The sequence below is a fragment of the Martes martes genome, assembly GCF_963455335.1.
Source record: "Martes martes genome assembly, chromosome: 12".
Lineage (NCBI taxonomy): Eukaryota > Metazoa > Chordata > Mammalia > Carnivora > Mustelidae > Martes > Martes martes.
This window is the reverse complement of record NC_137900.1, coordinates 66583769-66606177: the sequence shown is the minus strand read 5'-3', so window position 1 is coordinate 66606177 and position 22409 is coordinate 66583769. Positions and strand designations below refer to the sequence as shown.

Genomic DNA, 22409 nt, shown 5'->3' with positions numbered 1-22409 from the left:
CCCAGGACCCAGAGATCATGACCTGAGCCAAAGGCAGAGGCTTAACCCACTGAGCCACCCAGGCGACCCCAAAATTTATTTTTTAAAAATTACATCTTTTAGGCCGTGGATTTGCTCATTTGCAAACAGCAAACTGTGTGTAAAACATAGATTTTGATTCTCAATTTGGTTTTATGAGTCCTGTTTAAGTTTTGCCCCAGATTTGTAAGGAAGTTTTACTATTAGGCTTGAATTTCAGTGTTTCAAGTTTTCATATATTTGTGTGTGTGTGTGCACATGTGCACACCTGTGCTTTTATTATTATATGGAGAGAAACTGGAAGATGCTGCATCTGAGGCTTCTAGATAAATACAATATCACTAGATGCTTCCAAACTATTATTTAATATTTGTTTGAAGAATGATGTTAAAGGTTAAATCTGTTAAAGGATTAACTTCAACTGGAATTTCTTAATAGAATTGTTTATAGGGATGACTGTAATTATATGGATTAATAATTATCCCTGACAGGGGAGGGAAGGTTGTCCTTCATATCACTACCATGTCACTCTAATGCCAAATGCAGTTTTTTCTGCCTGGTGGTAAATGCTCAATATAATTAGTTAATTTCACTTCCCTATTTAGCAAGAGGAGAGTATTTTCATCCCTGCTTCCTTGCTCCTCACATACCGATTTATTCCGCCCCCTGAACAAGTTTATGGGTGACCCTTTCTTCCAACTAGGGGCAAAATACTGGGTCTTGAAGCTCTGTTGGAATTGTCCTTCTTAGTCTTTCAGTGCAGAGATTATGATCATAGCCTAGGACTTGAGGTAAGCAAAAGAAAACTGTGTTTGACAAATACTATCTCTGATTAACTAAAAACCGTGTGATAAGAGATGGCTGAGATATGGTCTTTAACCTAAGGAAACTTCCAGTCTAGCAAGAAAGATAAACACTTAATCGAATAGCTACATTATGAAGAGTTCTGTATTAGAGGAATGACCAAAATGAGACCATGACACAGACGTGAGATGATTAATTCTTCTTGGTCAGGAGTCAGAGGAACAATCATATGAACAAAAACCCAGTTCACCATTACAGGAAATCAAGAGGGCAAAAATATTGTGAGAAAAAAAGATCAGCAGTTCTGTCAACTGTACTTCAATTTTTAAAAAAAATTTTAAAGGTTAACAGCAACAGAAATAGTAAAAGTACATGAGTTAGTTTCGGGAAATCTGCATTAAGAGCTGAGTTTTGGAGGATAAATACGAGTGTCCTGGAGATGTTGAGAGAGTAACATACCCCATTTGTGTAGGTGTAAAAATGCTCACTCTGCTACAAGAAAAATAAATTGTCCACTATGACTCATCTTGGTGTATATGTTTGGAGTGTTGGAGGTGAAGTTAAAGACTAGGAATGGCCTCCTAAGCCATACTATTGATTCTGATATTTGTTCTATGGGTGACTCAGAGGTTAGGGTGCAGAAGAATGGTATGCTCATATTTATGTTTTAGAAGGAAAGCTGGCAACAGAGTAGGGAGCTGAGGCCAAGAAGATAGCTGGGAATAATTTGTTCCTGCCAGCTAAATGTAGAGCTTGCCCTCCATTCCTTTTTGCTTCTGAAAGAGGGTTAAAGCAGAGGAGGAAATAGAAAGGAAGAAAAGGCTGAAAGCGGACAAGAATGTTCTGGAGGAATTTATATTGATCAATTGTAGGAGTGAAGCAGGGAAGCTTCCATTCCTCTCACCTCAAGATCACTTGTATGGCATCTCGGGCCTGGAAACCAGGAACTACCTACTAGATGCTGTCTCCTGGTTTCTTCCACCTTTTTTTGTCTCTCACATCTGATCTTGTCATTAAATTTTAATTAAAAAAAAACAAAAACAACTTTTGTCATTTCGTTCCTAACATGACAATGCTGACTTGCAGTTTAAACACTTAGCACCTAATCAAGATCCTTATTTTCCCTCTTCCTGTTGAATGCTGCCTGGAGATGATTCTCCAAAAGTTCTGCTTTTATCATTACAAACCCTGCTCAGAAGCTTAATTTGAAGGACAAAAGTTAAGTTCTCAGGATAAATTTTATTTATTTATTTACTTATTTATTTATTTTAAGATTTTATTTATTTATTTGACAGACAGAGATCACAAGTAGGCAGAGAGGCAGGCAGAGAGGGGGGGGAAGCAGGCTCCCCGCTGCGCGGAGAGCCCAATGCAGGGCTGGATCCCAGGATGCTGGGATCATGACCTGAGCCGAAGGCAGAGGCTTTAACCCACTGAGCCACCCAGGCGCCCCTCAGGATAAATTTTAAAACTCCATCCTTCACAGGCGCCTGGGTAGCTCTGACGATTAGGTTAAGTGTCTGCCTTTGGCTGGGTTCATGATCTCAGAGTCTTGGGATCCAGTCCCTCATCGGGCTCCCTGCTCAGCGGGGAGCCTGCTTCTCCCTCTCCCTCTGCCTGCTGCTCCCCCTGCTTGTGTGCGGGCTCTCTTTCTAATAAATTAATAAAATCTTTAAAAACAGAAACAAAAACCTCCATCCTTCCTACCAGCATGATAGCTCTCATTTACTGTGGCCTTTGGCCATAGTCTTTCTCCCATAAATCCCTCTGAATCTTCACTCCTTAGTCTGTTCCTATTAAAATTCTTTTAGTCCTTCATAGAATTAAAAGTTCAGCTCAAATCCCATTTCTCGTTAACACATTTTTAGGTGGGTAATGGGAGGCCACACTTAACTTATGTTAAGCGCTTGAAACTTTATTTAGAAAGCCTTCCTCATTTCTCTACATATATTATTTGTCTGAATGTTTGGAAGTTCTCAAAAATATCCGATAGCCTAGTTTCCAGTGGGAACATGTTTCGTTCAATTCAGCCAGTATTTATTGTGCACCTAATATGTGGAAGGTATCATGCTAAACATTCTCAGGATGCCAGTGTTAAGGGATAAGTAAGTCAAATGTCTGCTCTCAGAAAGAACAGCTAACAAATTTATTAATTGGAGAGTTTTTTCTACTTGACCTGCATGATTAATGATTTGTGACTTTTCAAATAAGAAACGATAAGAAAAAGTACTCTTCCTTCATTGATTTGGTGAATTCCATAAGTAGATGAAATTGTGATGGAAGTTCCATAAATGTGTTTAAATGGCACACATTTCACAGCAAAAATCCCTTCTAAATAGACGCAGATAAAATCAAGCCTTCAGTACTGAACTATACACTTTATCCTACTGTATATATTGCTAATTAGAACATAGGTCTTCATCCATTCAGGCTATTGTAACAAAATACCATAGACTGGGTGGCTTATAAACAACAGAAATTGATTTCTCACAGTTGTAGAGGTTGGAAGTCAGAGATCAGGGTGCCAGTTTAATTGAGTAAGGGCCCCCTACTGGGTCACAGCCTGCCAACTTCTCACTCTGTACTCACACAGTAGTAGGGGCTGGCTCTAGGGCATTAATCTCATTCATGAGGATTCTGCCCTCATGACTTCGTCACTTCCCAAAGGCCCCACCTCCTTCTGCTATCATACTGAGCATTAGGATTTCAGCATGAATTTTGGGGAAACACAAACATTCAGACAATAGTGCCATGTGTATTAAAAATGCCTTCCTTGGAGGCTTAAAGTTTAGGAAACTGATGTATCCATTTTCCACACCATCCTTATGTAAGTGCCTGCACTGTTTTAGACTTCTCTGCTATTCATTTTAAAGGAAAGCAAACATAATTTATTTTAATTACTTTACCTGAGAGGAGAATTTAACAAATGAGTTTCTACCAGCCATAGTTAGAAATGGAATATATGAAGGCGACAAGCTATAAGGAGGTAGACAAGCCTGATAAAAATTTAAGACCAGCTGGGTCAGCCCTGACATTTACACCAAAACCCATTTGCCCTCTGGTACTCTTAATAAGGAAAATGAGTTGTAAGGATTCAGTAATCCCATTAGATAGGAAATATAGTTTTCCAGATGATGGGAATTTTATCCCAGAGGCATTTGAATATTGCAGGGAAAAATGAAGGCTTAAGTAAGGCTCAGAAGAAAGCAAACATACCCTATGTTACCATCTTTGGCCAATGCTTTCTAATTCTTCTTTTTCGTATCTTTAAATACAGAATCCCCTTCACCTACAACTGAGTTTAGAAAATTCATTAAGTTCTGATGCTGATGTCACTGTCTCAATCCTGACCATGAACAACTGGTACAATTTTAGCTTGTTGCTGTGCCAGGAGGACTGGAACATCACCGACTTCCTCCTCCTTACCCAGAAAAATTCCAAGTTCCACCTTGGGTCTATCATCAACATCACCACCAACCTCTCCTCCACTGATGACCTCTTAAGCTTCCTGCAGGTCCAGCTTGAGAGTATTAAGAACAGTATGCCCACCATGGTGATGTTTGGCTGTGACATGGAGAGTATCCGGCGGATTTTCGAAATTACCACCCAGTTTGGAGTAACCCCCACTGAGCTTCACTGGGTGCTGGGGGATTCCCAGAACGTCGAGGAACTGAGGACAGAAGGTTTGCCCCTCGGGCTCATTGCTCATGGAAAAACAACTCAGTCCATCTTCGAGTACTATGTACAAGATGCCATGGAACTGGTTGCAAGAGCTGTAGCCACGGCCACCATGATCCAGCCAGAACTCGCGCTTATCCCCAGCACCGTGAACTGCATGGAGGTGGAAGCCACAAATCTCACTTCAGGACAATATTTATCAAGGTAAGATGCAAGGCCTGTGTTACATCCCCACTCACACGGTTTTGACTCGAATCAAAATTTCCCTCTCTCTCCCCTTTGCAGAAATCTTGACTTTGAGTAGCTTTCAGCTCTAATAATATTTCTGAGAAGCTTTTGGTTACATAAGCGAGTATTTCATGATCTGTCATCTGGAATTTGATGTACAGATTTGAAAGCTCATCATGTGTCATAGGGAATTCACAGTCCTGCTTTTAAACCCTGACTTAGTGCCTTACGAGCTATTTGTTCTTGGCAAGTTGTTCAAAAACTCTGACCCTCAGTTTTCTAATTAATAAGCTAGGATTACATTGAATAGCTTGATAGATGATAATTAAGATACCATGAAATTATATATGAAAAGCCTAAGACCGTGCTCTGGCTTCATAGTAGATACACAACAAATGTTTCTCTCCCTGCCCACTCTTATATCAATGGACTTAGACAAATCTTTCAAAATCTATACAGAGAAAAAAATTAGTTGAACAAGAAATGGATTTTTCACTCTCCTCCTAGGCTGTGATGCTTAAAGCATTATAGAGTCATAGTGGAAGACATAGACCCTGGAGTTAGACTCTCTGAGCTTGAATTTTAGCTGTGCCACTTACTGCCTGTTTAACTTGGTCAAGTTACTTAACTTCTCTGAGCCTTATTTCCTGTGTCCTCTATCCATTTATGTAAAAAGGACATAACAAGGGGTGCCTGGGTGGCTCAGTGGGTTAAAGCCTCTGCCTTCAGCTTAGGTCATGGTTCCCGGGTCCTGGGATCGAGCCCCGCATCAGGCTCTCTGCTCAGCGAGGAGCCTGCTTCCTCCTCTCTCTCTGTGCCTGCCTCTCTGCCTACTTGTGACCTCTGTCTGTCAAATAAATGAATAAAATCTTTAAAAAAAAAAAAAGATATAACAATAGATCCTACTATCCATGAGGTCCTTGTAATAGATGGGTGATAGCTAGTTAGCTAGCTAGCTAGCTGGCTAGGTGGTAGATAGGTAATAGATAGCTAGCTGGACAGAATTGAGAGTTCCACAAGAGTTTTACTGCCAGAAACTTGGAGTTTTACATATATACACATACATATATACATATCCATATGTGTGTGTGTGTGTGTGTGTGTGTGTGTGTATAGGCACCTCTACTTACATACTTTTTTATTTAAGTACCTTTCTTCTCCAGTTTCTCAGTGTGGTTCAGAAGGTAGAATGAAAAAGCCCATTTAATTTAAAGAATAACCCATAATATGGAAATAGTTTTCATGATCCCTGGGAAAAGGAGACTGTTGTTAAAAGATATTCTATAGGAGCCTAGTTTTTTTTTCATGAAAAGGACCACCTGTGATCAGAGACCAGATAAATTTTTGCCCTTTTAGAGGTGAGGGCTTAGCTCCAGGCTGGTCCCATTTTTAAAGTTTATTTACTTATTTTTAGTAATCTCTAGACCCAACTTGGGGCTCAGGCTCACAACCCTAGATTAAGAGTCTCATGCTCTTCTGAGCAAGCAGTCCTCTTGGAGCAAGGGCATCTTACTAACTGAGAGACAAAAAACAATTCATGTCTTGCATTTTAGAAAGACATGACTATATGATAAAATGTCAGGTGGTCATAATCATTTTATATTTAATCTGTATATGTATATAAATTAATCTAATATGTATATAGACTGAGCACCTACTATGTGCAAGGTGACATGCTAAATGCCATATATTGGCAGAGTTTAATCACAGCCTATACACTCCCTAAAGAAAGTTGTTAATACAATAAAATAATTGAAAATTCACTTATCAGGAATCTACTGGTTATAAAATTAGATATTCTGTCATCATCTGAACTTTCCATTTTCCCCATATTGTACTTGAATTTCCACAAGATTGAAGTCTTTGCCTATTTTATTTTATAGATGCTATCAAGATTTAATCTTCTATTTTTGAACTAGCACATAATTGAGGCTCAGGATTTTATCTGGAATAAGAAAATTCTCCTTCATAACAAAAATATAAGCAAAACTTTTATGTGTAATTTTGAATAGTCATTATTTTGGAAGGACAATCATAAATAGCAAATAGGAAAAAGCCCTTATGAAAGCTACATTGAGTTATTTAGCATCTTTCTGCCTCATGTAAAATGGAGAGCACAAGAAAAGTGATTCTGTTTGGATCCTAAAAATGTTTAGAAACTACAGGGAGAAATATTTGTTGACTTGGGTTGTATATACCCTAGGGGTTCATTTTATCAAGATCAAACTGATCTTTCTGGCTCCTCAAGGTTTAATTTATATTAAAGCTATGTTCCTCCTTTCACAAGGATCCCATGGTACTTTGTACATGAAATTATATGGTGGTACTTAGCCCATTCCATCATCATTATTTGTCTATGTGTCTGACTTCTGAGCTAAAGTATAAATTTTATTAAGTAGAGACACTATTATTCAGCCCAGTTTAATGCCTAGCACATAGCAGCCACTTAATAGACATTTATTGAAATAGAAGGAAGGAAAGGAAATTTTATATTACATTTACATCCTATATTATCTGTGGCCATAGAAGAAAAATAGGTGGTTGGTAGGTAAATAAAATTTTGTCTAAATTAAAAACATAGTCTTTTTAAACTTAGGTGCTTAGTGTCTTTCTTCTTTTCCTTTTTTTCTTTTTTTTTAATGGAATATTAGGTTTGTGGATAACCTTTGCCCTTGAGGCTGTTTCCACATGTTCATCTTACAAAGTTTGAAAGTTTAAAAGAGTGTAAGGTTTGGAGCCCAGCAGCAATTCACTCTGTAAAAGGATCAGTGACAGTGGGTTCATCTCCATGGATGTGTTTGAGAGTGAATTCCAAGAACTTCAGGAAACATGCCTAGGACTTCTTAGGCTCCCTGAGGAATATGGTCAAAGAGAAAGTTTCAAAGGGAAGTGAGCTAAACCCTGGAAGGAGTCTTTATAATGAATAACTGAAAAGCTGCCTTAAGCCATAAAACATCTGTGGAATTTCCATCAGTCTTATTTATTTTGTTGAATACAGTCTTTTAGGAAGTTCGTTATTCTCAGTCCATAAGTCACATCTGCATACAGTAATTTTCTTAATTGTTCCTAAATTTTGTGAGGTTGACCCCACACCTTCACTGCGTAATGAAAGTCATGAGGATAATGAGCCATGAATAGCGGGTGTCAGTTATGCAAGCTTTCATTTCTCACACAGTCATTTTCAGTTTGGCCTGACAGAATTGTTAACATTTTAAAATGTTAATGAAATCACCAAAAACATGGATTTTTCAGCATAGGCTTTAGACTTGAAAAATGATTTCTCATGACAGACTACATAGATGTCATTAAAGGTATAAGGTATATTCTTCCAGGGTCCCCACTTACCAGAGCTAATGTCTATCAAAAGTACATGTAGATAAAACCAGTTGGGAGCTAAGTTCATAATGTGATCTTTAACAGTTTATTTGTAAGTTGTTTTATAAAATGTCAATTATTTGAAGCGATGATATCTGGTTTGTTATTCAGTAACATGAGTGTTTTTGTCCAGCCAATGGCTATTTGCTGGACTAGGGTGAGGTAGACAGAATGAAGACATGCATCCTACCATTTTCAACCTGACAGCCTATTGCCTGAGGTTGAAAAGTAAGGAAATGATGATAAAACAAAAAATACATGATTCTTAAATAGAGATATGTTCCTATAGACAGAGGAGGAAATAATTAACTGTTCTCAGAGACTGAGGAAGAAACACTGGAATTGAATCTTGCCAAAAGAGTCATTTTCTGGTTTGGAGCAAATCCAGAGTCATAGGAAATCGCAAAACCCTAAAGAGAAATTTGGTATAGTTGGAGCATACAATGCATGTGAAGAGGATTTGACATGATTCTGGAAAAGTAGTTAATTTGATAGCATGCCACACAGGGCTTTTATGCCAAGCTAAGGAGTGTGCATTTTGTATGCATACTGGATGTCACGTGAATGGCCGAACATTATCCATGACATATTCATAAAGTCATAGTCCTGTAACGAATTAATCAGATAAAGCAATACAGCATAAAAACCTTGAAAATAATTTTTAAAGCATTACAATAGAAAAATTGTTTTTATTTCTCAAAATTAGTTTTAGCCTTGCCCTCATTTTCTCCCTTGAGTTATAAATGCCAGACTCTGGTGAAAGTAACTGGGAGTTTGACCAACTGTTTCTAGTGTTAGGATTTGCCCATGCTTACTTTAGGCCTTAGATATTAATGAATCCATTGTTCCTATAGAAAGAGCTCCCTAGGATTAGTCATAGCATGTTCAAAGACTGTTATCCTTTCTTTAAAGGTTCCAAGAGTCTAGACACTTACAGACCCTTGTTCCCTTGGCATAAGAAGTTCCTGACCCTTGGGGCGCCTGGGTGGCTCAGTGCGTTGGGCGTCTGCCTCCGGTTCGGGTCATGATGCTGGGGTCCTGGGATCGAGCCCCGCATCAGGTTCTCTGCTCGGCGGGGAGCCTGCTTCCCCCTCTCTCTCTGCCTGCTTCTCTGCCTACTTGTGATCTCTCTCTCTGTCAAATAAATAAAATCTTAAAAAAAAAAAAAAAAGTCCCTGACCCTTTAGCTTACTAATTATAGTCCTGATAGTTATTCTAGCTTCTCAGCCAGCCATAAAATCTTGCCTTCATTCTTTGAACAGCTTCTCCAGGTCAGTTCTGTATCACTTAGGCAGTGATTAGTTCACTTATTCATTCGCAACCATTTGTTGAAACTTAACTCGTATTAGGTGAGCACTTTGGCTAATGCTGGAGACACAAAGAGTAGAAAATAGGGGCCCTGCTCTCAGGAAGCTTATAATCCCCTTCTTCTGTTCTCTCACTAAGCAAAGATATGCTTCTCAAATTATCCATATTTTTTTATCCACTTTCTTTGACTTAGCTGTTTATCACTCTTTTTTTTTTTAATTTTATTTATTTATCCGACAGAGAGACATCACAGGTAGGCAGAGAGGCAGGCAGAGAGAGAGAGAGGGAAGCAGGCTCCCTGCTGAGCAGAAAGCCCGATGCGGGACTCGATCCCAGGACCCTGAGACCATGACCTGAGCTGAAGGCAGCGGCTTAACCCACTGAGCCACCCAGGTGCCCCTTTCTGTCACTCTTTGATGGGATAACACCCATTCTGCCATTATTTTCTGGCATCAGCTGGCATTGTCAGGCCCCCTCCTCATTTGTCCGTGAAGAATTGTCCAACATACCAGAGACTCTTTCTCCTCCTTCAGGCTATGGTCATCTTCATGCTTGCATGGTCAAGCAATACCAAGATTCATTGGCCTTTCACTCATAGTAAATGTTGCTTTATTTTACTGATTCTGGACATATTGTTTACAACCTACTATGTGCCAGGTATTGTGAGGCACTAGGAAACTTCAGGAAAAAAGACCAAAACAAATATCTATTTAAAAATCCTAAGATATAAATCGATGGACCCCATTTTATTCATGGATATTAAAGGAGTTCCAGAAGAACTTGAGGCTGCATGATATAATTCTAATTTTGGATGTTCTTGCCCACCTTTACAATAATTTGCTGGCACTGTGATTATAGCAAAGTTATTTAATCTTTGGAAACTATAAATCCCTTAACTATAAGGATTCCCACCTTGAAAACTCAAGTGGTGTGCCTAGGGTCGTTTGGCTGGTACTTTATAGGGGAAGATTGTAACCACTTCATCTAAATCCAGATTCCCAATTGAGAAGTAATATAAATCTTCCTTAATTGGGATCCCACTACTTTGTAATTCATATTCTTTTAGTCAAAGCTATATAAATCAACAGGCATGATGAACCATGTATAAGCATTCTTGTCCTGAGGACCCTACCGAGTCAAACTAGTTAGCCAATAGGTTTCATCAGTTACTTAGAAGAGATGCAGTTGCATTGAACATGGGAGCCAGGGATTGGAGGCTGGTAACACCGGTTCCTCGTATTCCCAAGGAGAACCCATTGCTGTGAGGTAACCTACTGTGTCCTGCTGTTACTCCTAAGTTAACACTCTCGGCTAGGGTGTCCAAGGTGTCAGTACTTCTAGAAGGCACATACCTTGGTGTCATGAATCTCAGGGACCAACATTTAAGTTATGTTTCCAGATGTTTCCAGTAGGAGCCCCTTTCACTGGACTAACTTGACTGAAATCCTTTGAACTTGCCACTCTCTGTCACTTAAGTCATGCCAGGAGCTGAGTCTGAAATTTCCACTAAGTCGTAGAAGCCTCAAATAAGGAACATGAGAAAATAGGTATTCCCTCAGGACTCTGTTTTGATGAAAACAGCTCAAATTTGCTTAGTCCAGCATCCAGCAAGTTTTACACTGTGAAATTTTTCCAGATTAGGAGAGCTTCCAAGCTTTTATTTGCCGGAGAGGAAATTGTGCTCTTTGTTGACTTTTTTACTTTGTATGCATCTATTATAAAATTTGGAAGTGTGTCAGAAAGAGGTATGAAAGTGCAGAGGGTAACACTGCAGCTCCACGCTGAATTCCAGATCTATCTTTCAGGCCACATCCATCACCAGACCCTATAACCCTTTGGATGGATGATTGACTGGTAAACGCCACATGATGCACCCATGCCAGGGCCGTGCTGCTGGAAGGCATAGCAGCACCTGGGTCAGTGCCGGAGCCAGATCCAGAGAGCTAGCTAGAATGGAGTAAGGAGGGGTATTCCGCAAAGCAACCAGGAGCGGTCAGGGGTTGGGCACAGACCATAGTTGTGGAGAAGGGTCAAGATCCCTACCAAAAAGCAAAGGGAAAAGAAAACAACTTAAGGGTATAGAACAGATCTAACCATAATGAGAGAGAAAAACAACAGAAAGGAAAAGTGCCAGCTTGTCACTTGTGGCACACAAAAGCGGGAAAAAGAGTGTTCTACCCATGTGTCCGATTTTTTAATGTGTCCTATTCACACTGATACTAACACAACCCGAAAAGTATATTAACACAATCACATAGGCTACTCTTTTTCTCCTCTTGGGAAAAAAGCCAAGAAGGACAGGAACTGCCCTTCTGCTGTACAGTTTCACGTGTACATAACTGAGTTTTGCTGATGTTGGCAAAGCATAGACTCAAATGATTCGTGTGTTTGTACATATGCACGTTTAACATGTTAGTAAATTGCTCTTATCTATCTTAATTGATAGAAATTTATTTTAAAAGCTGAGCTTTGTAAGTTGATATGACCTATGATTAAAATATGTTGGGGGGACCCTCTGCTCTGAGTGTTGAAATTTAGCAATTTCTAATTCCTATTAAATTCCTTATCATCAGAGAGATTTTCCATTGAACAGATTTCTGTTTTTTATACGACCCATTATTTGGGGGAAAACGTATGAGAATTTCAGTGCTTTGAACAATTTGCGAACTGCAGATGCAGATACTTCCTGGCTGTCTGAGCCCTATTCTTCTGGCAAAGTGATGAAGAGCTCTTTCAGAGATACGTGTCTGATCTGAGCAGATGACATGTGTTTAATTGCATTTACCCCATAGACATCACTGAGTGCTAACTCTGGCCAGGCACCGTGTTGTGTTGTGCCTAAGATTCAGAGATGGCTTGGAACTCTCTAGGTGCTTAGATGCACACTCAAGTCTCTTTCAGCTTGACAGCCTGCAGTGTCACGAAGCAGAGCAGTGGGAAGGCCGGGTTTGTTTATTCCTCGCAGCCACTCTGTGGAAGAGACTGCTCTTGGAATGTGGAGAATGTCAAAATCCACACCCTCACTGATTTATGGCCTACAGAGCCAAAGATGGAGGTGATCATCTGCCAAATACTTGAACTTCAGGATTACTACAGAGGATTAGAGAGAACAGTGAAGGCATCGTTTCACATGGAGCTTAAGAAATCATCTATATTTAACATTTAATTTGGAGAGCTATCCCATACACAGAGAACAAAATCAAAGAAAGCAATGTCCTCCGACAGAATTGGACCATGGGTAAGCTCTGTGGCTGAGGTGGCAAATTCGTGTCACCGGGCAGGGGTCTGCTGCGATGAAAGAGGCCACAAAGTGAAAGCTGAACTAGGAACAGCTGGCCATACAAATAGGCAGAGGGTCTCCGGGGCCATTAAAAAAAATGGGGAGATGGTAAGAGAGGCACGAAAAGGGTAAAGGGAGATAAGTAAATGGACTTTGCAGGAGGGGGAGCAGGCCTAGGGTGGCAACAACAACAAGAATCATAAAATTAACTGGGGATGGTCAAGAGCTGATTCAAGACAAGAATTCCTTTTAACAGAACAGAGCATTGGTGATTCTCTTCTATGAAGTTCACTGACAGGAAAAGAGGGGAAGAGAGGAAGAAGAGAAAATTCAGAAAAAATCAGAGAAAGAGCAAAAAGAAATAATGAGAATACCATGGATTATCCCATATCTCAGAAACTGTAAGAAACCTAAGGGAAGTTATCTAGAGTCTGGGGAAGCGACACAAAATGAGGATAATTTAGAAAACAAAGGGCATTAGGGAAAAGTTTTGAAGAATTAAGAAAAATCACACACATGGATTAAAATACAAACATAAAATATGAATAGCTAATAATTCAGACAACTGGATATCTATAAGTGGTTGTAAAAGATCAGAACTGGGTGTGAGTTCTCTAAAAGACGTAGGACTATCCAAAGGCAGAATAGTTTGGGGCTCTCCAATGATAAAGAGTTGGAAAAAAAACCGTGTGGGTATGAGCTTGTGACAGATGTGAAAGTGTAGAACTTTGAAGGATGTGAGTTTTGACTGGCAGATTCATTACATGATTGTAGATAATGAATCATGTCAAGAAAAGATGGCATTTCTGAACATTAGTAGATCTCTTCCCAGCTCTCCTCCCTCCCCACAACTCCTGCTCCAAGAAGAGGAAAATGGGCAACTTTAAGGATATTCCTTTGTCTCATACTAAAAGGGCTTTATTGAGCTTCTACTATAGTCAGTAGCTCTAGAGCTAAATTAAAAGTGACCAAGAAATAAATATTTAGATTCACTGCATAGGAGCAAGTCGACCTGACAAGAATTAGGTGGTGCTGCTGGGAGGGAAGTTGGAGAGAATGTCACTAACAATAATGGAGGCACAGGCAAAAATTGAAAATTAAGTTCTCGCAGTCTTAAAAATGTTATAGAGCTTTATGGAGGATGAACAAATCTCTCATTCCTCGGGGTGGGGGAGAATATTAAATATGATGAGATGATCATGAGAAAAGAAATTGGGCTCATTTTTCAAGATATAAGAGAATGAGGATACAGATTCTTTTAATGATACAAAAGAAAGTTCCCAGAAGGGAAAATAAATTTTATGGCTTTAGAGAGCAAAATAGATATGCCCGTGTACAAATAAGATTAATGGAAGGCAATGGTAAGGGGGGAAAAAGATAAGAGGGCAATTTAAAAAGAAATAAAAAAAACAAATGAGAGAAGTAGATATACAAAGATAAGTTGAGTTAAACTGCTGGGCACCAGAGAAGACATGGGAGGATGATGATGTATTTAAACAATGATTTGGTTCCTACGTAATCAAAAGGAAGACTGGAAACAGTGGGATTATTACAGAACCAGTTCAAAAGCAAGAAAAGGTACATATTTATAACAAATATAAAAAACATAATGCTAGTAAGTCTATATAGTGAATAAGAAAAATTTTAACAGGTATTAAAATCTCTTAAGAGCATGGCAACATTATTTGCAGCAGGAGGTTTTTATGTAGATTTTAGAACAAGTTTTTACAAAGTAAAAATATGATAATGTATAATGAATGATAAAATTAGATAAATTAAGATAAACACTGCAGTCAACATTCTGTTATTAAGGAATATAGAAGTATTTGACACAGTTGATCACTGCCCCTCCTTGAAACATCTCTTTTACTTGGCTTCTAGAACCCAGTGATGCCTGCTCTGCTCTTAGCTCTCTGGATAACTTCTCAGGTCCCTTTGCTAGTTCTTCCTTAGCAGCGCCACCTTCAGGTGTTCCAATGCCCCAGATTTACTCCTGGGTCTTCTCTATAATTACTCATCTTATGATCTCATTTGGTCTCCTTAAATACCATGTCTAGAGAGATGGCTCCCAGTTTCGTAGCTCCTGTCTGCACCTCATTCCTGGGTTCCACATGATCTCCAACTACCTACTTGACATTTGCCTTTCAATTTCTAGAAGTTACCTCCAACTTAACCTGAACAAATTGGACTGGTAGTTCTTTTTTTTTTTTTTTTTTTTATTATGTTATGTTAGTCACCATACAGTACATCATTAGTTTTTGATGTAGTGTTCCATGATTCACTGTTTGCATACACCACCCAGTGCTCCACGCAATACGTGCCCTCCTTAATTCCCATCACTGCGCTCACTCATCCCCCAACCCCCTCCCCTCTGAAACCCTCAGTTTGTTTCCTGTAGTCCATCGTCTCTCACAGTTCTCACCCACGTTAAACCTGATTCTTTACTGTGGTGGCAACTCCATGCCTCCACTTGCCAGGGCACAGACTTTGATGTTATCCTTGCGTCTCCGTCTCCTGGCAACCATATCTGAGCCATCAGTGGATCCTGCCATTCCCAGCTTCAAAATAGATCAGGATCCGACCTTCACGGCTACCAGCTCAGGCTAAACCATCATCACCTTTTGTCTGGGTGCTGGAAACAGCCCCCTAACTGGTCTTTGTGCTGCTGTTCTCTCTTCAGTTCATTCTCAACACAGCACTGGGGTGATCCTGTTAAAATCTAAATCATGTCATATTGCTTCTCCGCTCAAATCCACCGATGGCTTTCTATCTCATGCAGAGAAGAAATGAAGTCCTTTCAGTGACCCACAACATGCTATTTTCCCAACTCCACAACACACATTTTCTCTGACTTTATCTTAAACTCCTGCCCTTCCCTCCTATAGGTGTTACTCAAGCAGTAGACAGGACCCCACTTCCAGAAAGCTGGATTTGGTACTCCCTCTACAGGGAGTGTTCCATCCAGATCTCCTCCTCCTGGTTAGCTCCTCCCCTTTCTTCTGCTCTTTATTCAAATACCTCCTTCCTCGCCGGCCTCTATAATTTAAAATTTCACGCCACTACCACCAACTCAGACACATCTTACCTCTTTACTCTGCTTTATTTTTCTTCCTTTGCACTTAGGAGCTCTAATATCCCATACAAGTACCTATTTATCACATGTATTCTGTCTCCTTTGGTAGAATATAAGCTGCATAGATTTGTGCTCTTTTGTTCACTACTATAGCCCCTAGCACAGTGCCTAGCACACAGTACCACTCAATGAATCAATGATTGAATGGGTGATGTGTTGTTTTTTTCACATCTTTGTTCATTTATTTTAACGAATAAGAAAATCCTTTAATTAGCATGTCAAGTTTTGTGTGCAAATGTGGCTTCCAAAGTATATCTTAAATGTATTAAACACTGTTCTTGCTTATACTGTGAACTGTCTCAAAAACAGTTTTTACATAATTTGCAAAGTACACATTTTATCTTGGATCCTATACAAATCAACACATATTCTTAATTAGTGAGATAATTGGGAGCTTTTACTAAAGTGATAAGTTACCTCAATGCAAATTAACTAATGAGCTTCATTCGTTGAGCAGAGTGGTATCTTGGGAGGTATGCTGATAAAAAAGGTAGATACCTGACTATTTTGTTAAAACACTGGACAGGAAAGGCATGGTGCTAAACTAGGCTCTTACTCAGCGCCAGATCTGAGCCTTTATAACACATGACAAAGCTATTGTAATATTCTTCTAAGTGGTCTCCTGGTCACCATCTCTTCCTTCCTATGTACACAGCGTACCTGTTTCCAGATCTATATTACTAATGCAGACCTCTGCTTATATCATTTCTCTGCTCAGAAATTTTCACGACTCCCCTTTTCCTATTAAATAAAATCCAGTCTCATAAAATGGACATGCAAAGCCTCTATAGTCTCGTTGCGATCTGCTTTTCCTATATTATTTTCTCCTATTTTTCTACCCCACTCTCCAATTGGATTTTTCTGTTTTCCACCCCTTGTTATATTTTCCACCTCCTTACCTTTCCTCATAACATTCTTGAAGCTGGAAGGTTTATTTAGAATTCATTTCTAGGCTAGAGCAATAGTGTGATCAGCACAGAGTGCGGTGATATTGTTGGTCCCTGTGACCCAGGCTCTAAATTTCTATTAAAAGACTCTAAGATCGCTTTTCTCCTTTTTTATACCCACATTGCTGTATGGGCTTACACTGAGCTGATACTCAACTAAATACTCCAGGACTTATTTATGTGACCTTCCATCAAACTGAGTTTCACACATCTTTAGTGTGGTTTGTGGGTGAAATGCAACCTTGTGCATTTGGTGCCTTAAAATCAGTACTTTACTTTTTTTTTTTTTTTTAAGATTTTATTTATTTATTTGATAGAAGACACAGTGAAAGAGGGAACACAAGCAGGGGGAGTGGGAGAGGGAGAAGCAGGCTTCCCGCTGAGCAGGGAGCCCGATGCAGGGCTCTATCCCAGGACCCTGAGATCATGATCTGAGCCGAAGGCAGACGCTTAATGACTGAGCCACCCAGGTGCCCCAAAATCACTACTTTTCTTTTCAAAGACTGTATATCTCCTGATAATGCCATTGTTTCTCCACTTACATGGCTCTTACCTTAGCTCTTGCCACCTTAAGCCCCTCATGAAGCAAGAAGAGGAGGAAAGAAACGTTATTCTTCACATATGAAAGTGTGCTCAGCTCCTTCCTCCTTCCATACCATTTTCTATATAGCTAATTTGGGGGGAGGGGCTTTTTAAAATCAAATCTGATGGTCATGTCCTTCCCCCAATAGAATCCCCTCAATGGCTCCCCATTACCTTCATCATAATCTCAGACCTTTTGAAATTCATTTCCCACCTTTATCTGCAGCCTTATTTCTCACCACATGTCATCCTGCACTCCATCTCCAGCTTTTGCATACACATCTCCCTGGGCGATGGTATCAGTCCCCAGCTTCTCTCCCTGGCTCTTTTTTTATACACACTCAATTCTGGCACCTTCTCCTCTAAGAAGCTTCCCTGTCATGTCTGCAGTAGAATGTGCAGGAGCCCTTGGCCTCTGTCCCAGTGGCACCCATATTTACCTCTGTCATGACCCTTGAATTGTGTCTTTGCTTTTCTTTCTCCGCATTGGAAGACTTTCATATGCTTGAGAACAATGACTGTGTCTTTCATCTCTGTAACTCTAATGTTAAGAATAGTATTTGCATCAGTTTCTCCTGTCAATAAATTTATTCCTGATCTTTTGTTTTCTTGTTCATCCAAGAAGAATCCAGGCGTAATAAAAAGGAACAGGGTGGAAGCTGATTAGGGCAAAAGTGAGATTTCAATCACTTAATCAGTGGGCATTTAAACTTTGCTTATGCATTGTCATCACATTGCAAAGAATACGTAGTGAAGGGGACAATAACTGAAAGCTGTCAATAGATTATTTTAATTTACCCTCTCTGTAAAACTGAAAATAAAACAGACTGAAATCATCTGTCATAAATGGGGATTCTCTGAGACCCAGTTTCTTGGTGCCAGTTGCGTAGTGAAACGAGCACTGGGCTTTCTTGTCTGGGAACACTGCAGACTTTTAGATCCTGATAGATTTGCATTTCTGTGACAAATGGATGCCTCAGAGACAACTGAGTATTGTCCTCCAGTCACCATCTTAGACGTTACTGACCATCAATGATGAGGAACAAGTTTTACTGGAATAAAGGAGTTATGTAATTTTTGAAAGATATCTGAAATGATTAAAGCGGTAGTCCTTCAAGGGTCCATCCAGCTAGAAATCTATAATAATTAAGTCCCAAGTATTCTTAAAATAGTGAAGGCCTTCTCTTTCTACAACTCCAACTTAACTTTACTCTTCACCAAATTGACCAAATGAAATTAACCTATTTACTACAAACCTTTTTGTTCCTTAGGCTATATCAGTGTGTGTGTGTGTGTGTGTGTGTGTGAGAGAGAGAGAGAGAGAGAGAGAACACACATGTAATAGTAGATTGCTCTTTAGAAACACAGTTGTAGTCACCCTTCCTTTATAGTACCTAAGTAATTATCAACTGATTAATTTGTGTATTTTAATGATTTGGTTCCCTATTTCTCTGAAGAAGCATAAAACTATTTTAAAGTCTAAGATAACTGAGACTTCATTACTTGTTGCAAAATAGAATTCATTTTAAGTGGTAGAGAGTCCCACTGGGGAGTGCTAACATGAATAATTACCATTACATGCAATCTACCAAAATGAGCAGTTTCATTGCGTTTAGTGATAGGAGCGTCTTCAGATGTGATTTACATTTATATCTCTAATGAAAATTAGTACATTCTTCACACATTTTGATTTTTCTATGTCCCTTCTGTGGCAGCATAACCTCTTACTACTTGTATTTGCCTTTGTAAATTACTGAGTAATGTTGGTGGCAGGCAATAGGTGAATGTGTTTTGCTGAGAGTCTAGACTTGTATCACCTGATTGCTCAAAAAAACTTCTGTTACATTCCACATTTCATTGTAACTCCTTGTAATTTGAAAATGTGTCTTGAGTACCCTCTATGAGTTTCTCATAATGCAATACTTTGTGTTTCCAACTAGAGAAGTTCTGTTAGAGATTGGGGAAAAGTGACCTGGGGACAGCCCTGATTGAAAAAACTTGAATGACACTGAATAATAGGTACCATATGTGAAACATCTGTTCTAGGTCAAAAGGTAGGGTGTATACTGCACATGCGGTATTTCCGGCCCTTGTAATGGAGGCAGTATTATCTTTCCCATTTTGCTGAAAACAAAACCAAGGACAATGCTAGAAGGTAGCTGAGCCAGAATCTAAACAGAGGTGTGTCTGATGTCAAAATCTAAGCTTTCCTTTGGACAGAGGCCATAATTAAGAGTAAGAAAGTACCACAAGTTTATTACTTCGTATTGCCTTATCTTCCCAGACACTGACCAAGCATTTTCCTGCCTTGCCCATATCAGAACATATATTTGACAATGCCTGGTTCCTTTGGTTAGGAATCAGTACATCATTCAGTTGGTAATTTTCCTTTCTTTGACTTGGGCAGAGAAGCTCTTTCTAGAGCCAGAGCTTAGACTTAGAGGGAGGGTACCCTGAGGCTATCCTGAGATCTGCAAGTCTATTTCTCATCTTTTCCTTTGTTGCGTGGATGGTATCCAACAGTCTGCTTTGACTGGCCTTATGGGGACAGATGTGTTGATTTTTTTCCACTGTGAAAAAGAGAAGCATTGAAAGTAAGATTAGGCTATTTTCTGGAATTATGAATGCAATTTTTAAGCATTTATAAAGGGATAGGCGTATTTACTAAAACTCATTCCTTTGCACCAAAAACAATATTTATTGAGCTAATTTCATTGCAATTGAATAGAGTTAACAGTAGAAATGAAACACTAAAGATGCTGAGAACCTCCATAGCTTGGAAATTTGTGAGACTGTATAATTAACGGTTTACAACAGGAAACAATTAGCACATCCCTTAACTAGGAATAAAGAGATTTGGAGTAAGACCATGAGTCACACACCTAGCCCAGATGTTAGAACCTAAGGGTGTGATCTCATTTGCTTAATGAAATAAGACTCTTCTCTTAGAAAAAGTCCAGATTAATTCCTGAGGAATTTATAGGCAACGCCTTTTAAAAAAATGAGACTTTCTTCTTATTAAGGCAAAGAAGCAAAGATGAGCACTCCTCCCAAACTTTGGCCTTACCTCTTTTCCTTACTTTTTGCCTTTGCTCCTCTCTTTGCCAGGTTTCTAGCCAACACCACTTTCAGAGGCCTCAGTGGTTCCATCAAGGTAAAAGGTTCCACTATCATCAGCTCAGAAAACAACTTTTTCATCTGGAATCTGCAACATGACCCCATGGGAAAGCCAATGTGGACACGTTTGGGCAGATGGCAAGGGGGCAAGATTGTCATGGACTATGGAATATGGCCAGAGCAGGCCCAGAGGCACAAAACCCACTTCCAGTACCCAAGTAAACTACATTTGAGAGTGGTTACCCTGATTGAACATCCATTTGTCTTCACGCGGGAGGTAGATGATGAAGGCTTGTGCCCTGCTGGCCAACTCTGTCTAAACCCCATGACTAATGACTCCTCTGTCTTGGACAGCCTTTTTAACAGCCTCCATAGCAGTAATGATACAGTGCCCATCAAATTCAAGAAGTGCTGCTATGGATATTGCATTGATCTGCTGGAAAAGCTAGCAGAAGACATGAACTTTGACTTTGACCTCTATATTGTTGGGGATGGCAAGTACGGAGCCTGGAAGAATGGGCATTGGACTGGGTTGGTGGGTGATCTCCTGAGTGGGTCAGCCCACCTGGCAGTCACTTCCTTCAGCATCAATACTGCTCGAAGCCAAGTGATAGATTTCACCAGTCCTTTCTTTTCCACCAGCTTGGGCATCTTAGTGAGGACCCGAGACACAGCAGCTCCCATTGGAGCCTTCATGTGGCCACTCCACTGGACAATGTGGCTGGGGATTTTTGTGGCTCTGCACATCACTGCCATCTTCCTCACTCTGTATGAATGGAAGAGCCCCTTTGGTATGACTCCCAAGGGGCGAAATAGAAGTAAAGTCTTCTCCTTCTCTTCAGCCCTGAATGTCTGTTATGCCCTGTTGTTTGGTAGAACAGCAGCCATCAAACCCCCCAAATGCTGGACTGGCAGGTTTCTAATGAACCTTTGGGCCATTTTCTGTATGTTTTGCCTTTCTACATACACGGCGAACTTGGCTGCTGTCATGGTTGGTGAGAAGATCTATGAAGAGCTCTCTGGAATACATGATCCTAAGGTAATGTTTTTTACTCTAGCTTTCTTTATAGTCTGTTATAACTCCATATATTGTGTCTTATGCTGTAGTATGTTGATGTTCTTTCATCTAATGCAATATTCTCTCAACCATCTCTAGAGACCAAGAGCTAAATTAAATACTTTATTGTTTTATTGAATGAAACAAAGAGAATGAGGGGCTTTTGGGGAGTGTTTGTTCTAGAGAACATCTTTCTGCTGGGAACTCTATTAGAAAGTTTTTCTTGTGTTATTTGTGCGTCTGACAGAATGACCATCAAAGAATAGACTTACAAAGTATTTTCACCCACAGCAGACTTCAAAAACTGACTAATTACTTCTCCTGGGGATTAATGGAAATACATAGTAGGATCCATATTTAAATTGTAAAGAATCTTTTTTTTTTGCCATTAAAAAATAGTAAAATGGAAAGAACTAACATTTTATCATAAACACTCAAAACCAGATGCTAGAGAACTCAATGGGTATAGAACAAGGAGTACTGAACAAATTGAGATGGCAGGATTACCTGAAAAACAGGGTGTCTTTATACAGTAAGGAAAGTCATACAGCTGGCCAACTTGGCTGAGGGTATGGTGCCAACAGTCACATTACAATGTCCAAGGACATTCAAAAAAAGGATACCTATTCTAGGCTGCCTTTGATATCCTGGGCATCTGACCTTAAGGGGAAAAGGGAGGAGTTGGATGGAGTTGAGGTATACAGGTAAAGCAGTGGTGATCCTCAAGTAAGGAGAGCCATGTCTGTGTTCTGTCTGGATTAAAACAGGACCCCTTTCTGTGACTAGGGGCATGGAGAACCTATTCCAACCTAGTGGGAGTAGTGAGTAGGTGGTGGTTGAGGCTCAAGAAAATTGGAATAAGGCCCAAGGGAGTACTACAGT

At 39.7% G+C, this 22409-nt stretch overlaps 1 protein-coding gene across 2 annotated transcripts in view; it reads left to right on the top strand.

The window, feature by feature from the left end:
• Positions 1-22409, top strand: part of GRIN3A (glutamate ionotropic receptor NMDA type subunit 3A) — a gene marked incomplete at both ends in the record, with an annotated part of 149924 nt that overhangs the window by 40605 nt on the left and 86910 nt on the right. For both annotated transcript variants that reach the window (XM_080820500.1, XM_080820499.1), the window contains 2 exons: positions 4100-4704; positions 20462-21509. In XM_080820500.1, coding sequence (XP_080676626.1) covers positions 4100-4704; positions 20462-21509 — 1653 coding nt within the window. The remainder of the gene's footprint in view (positions 1-4099; positions 4705-20461; positions 21510-22409) is intronic.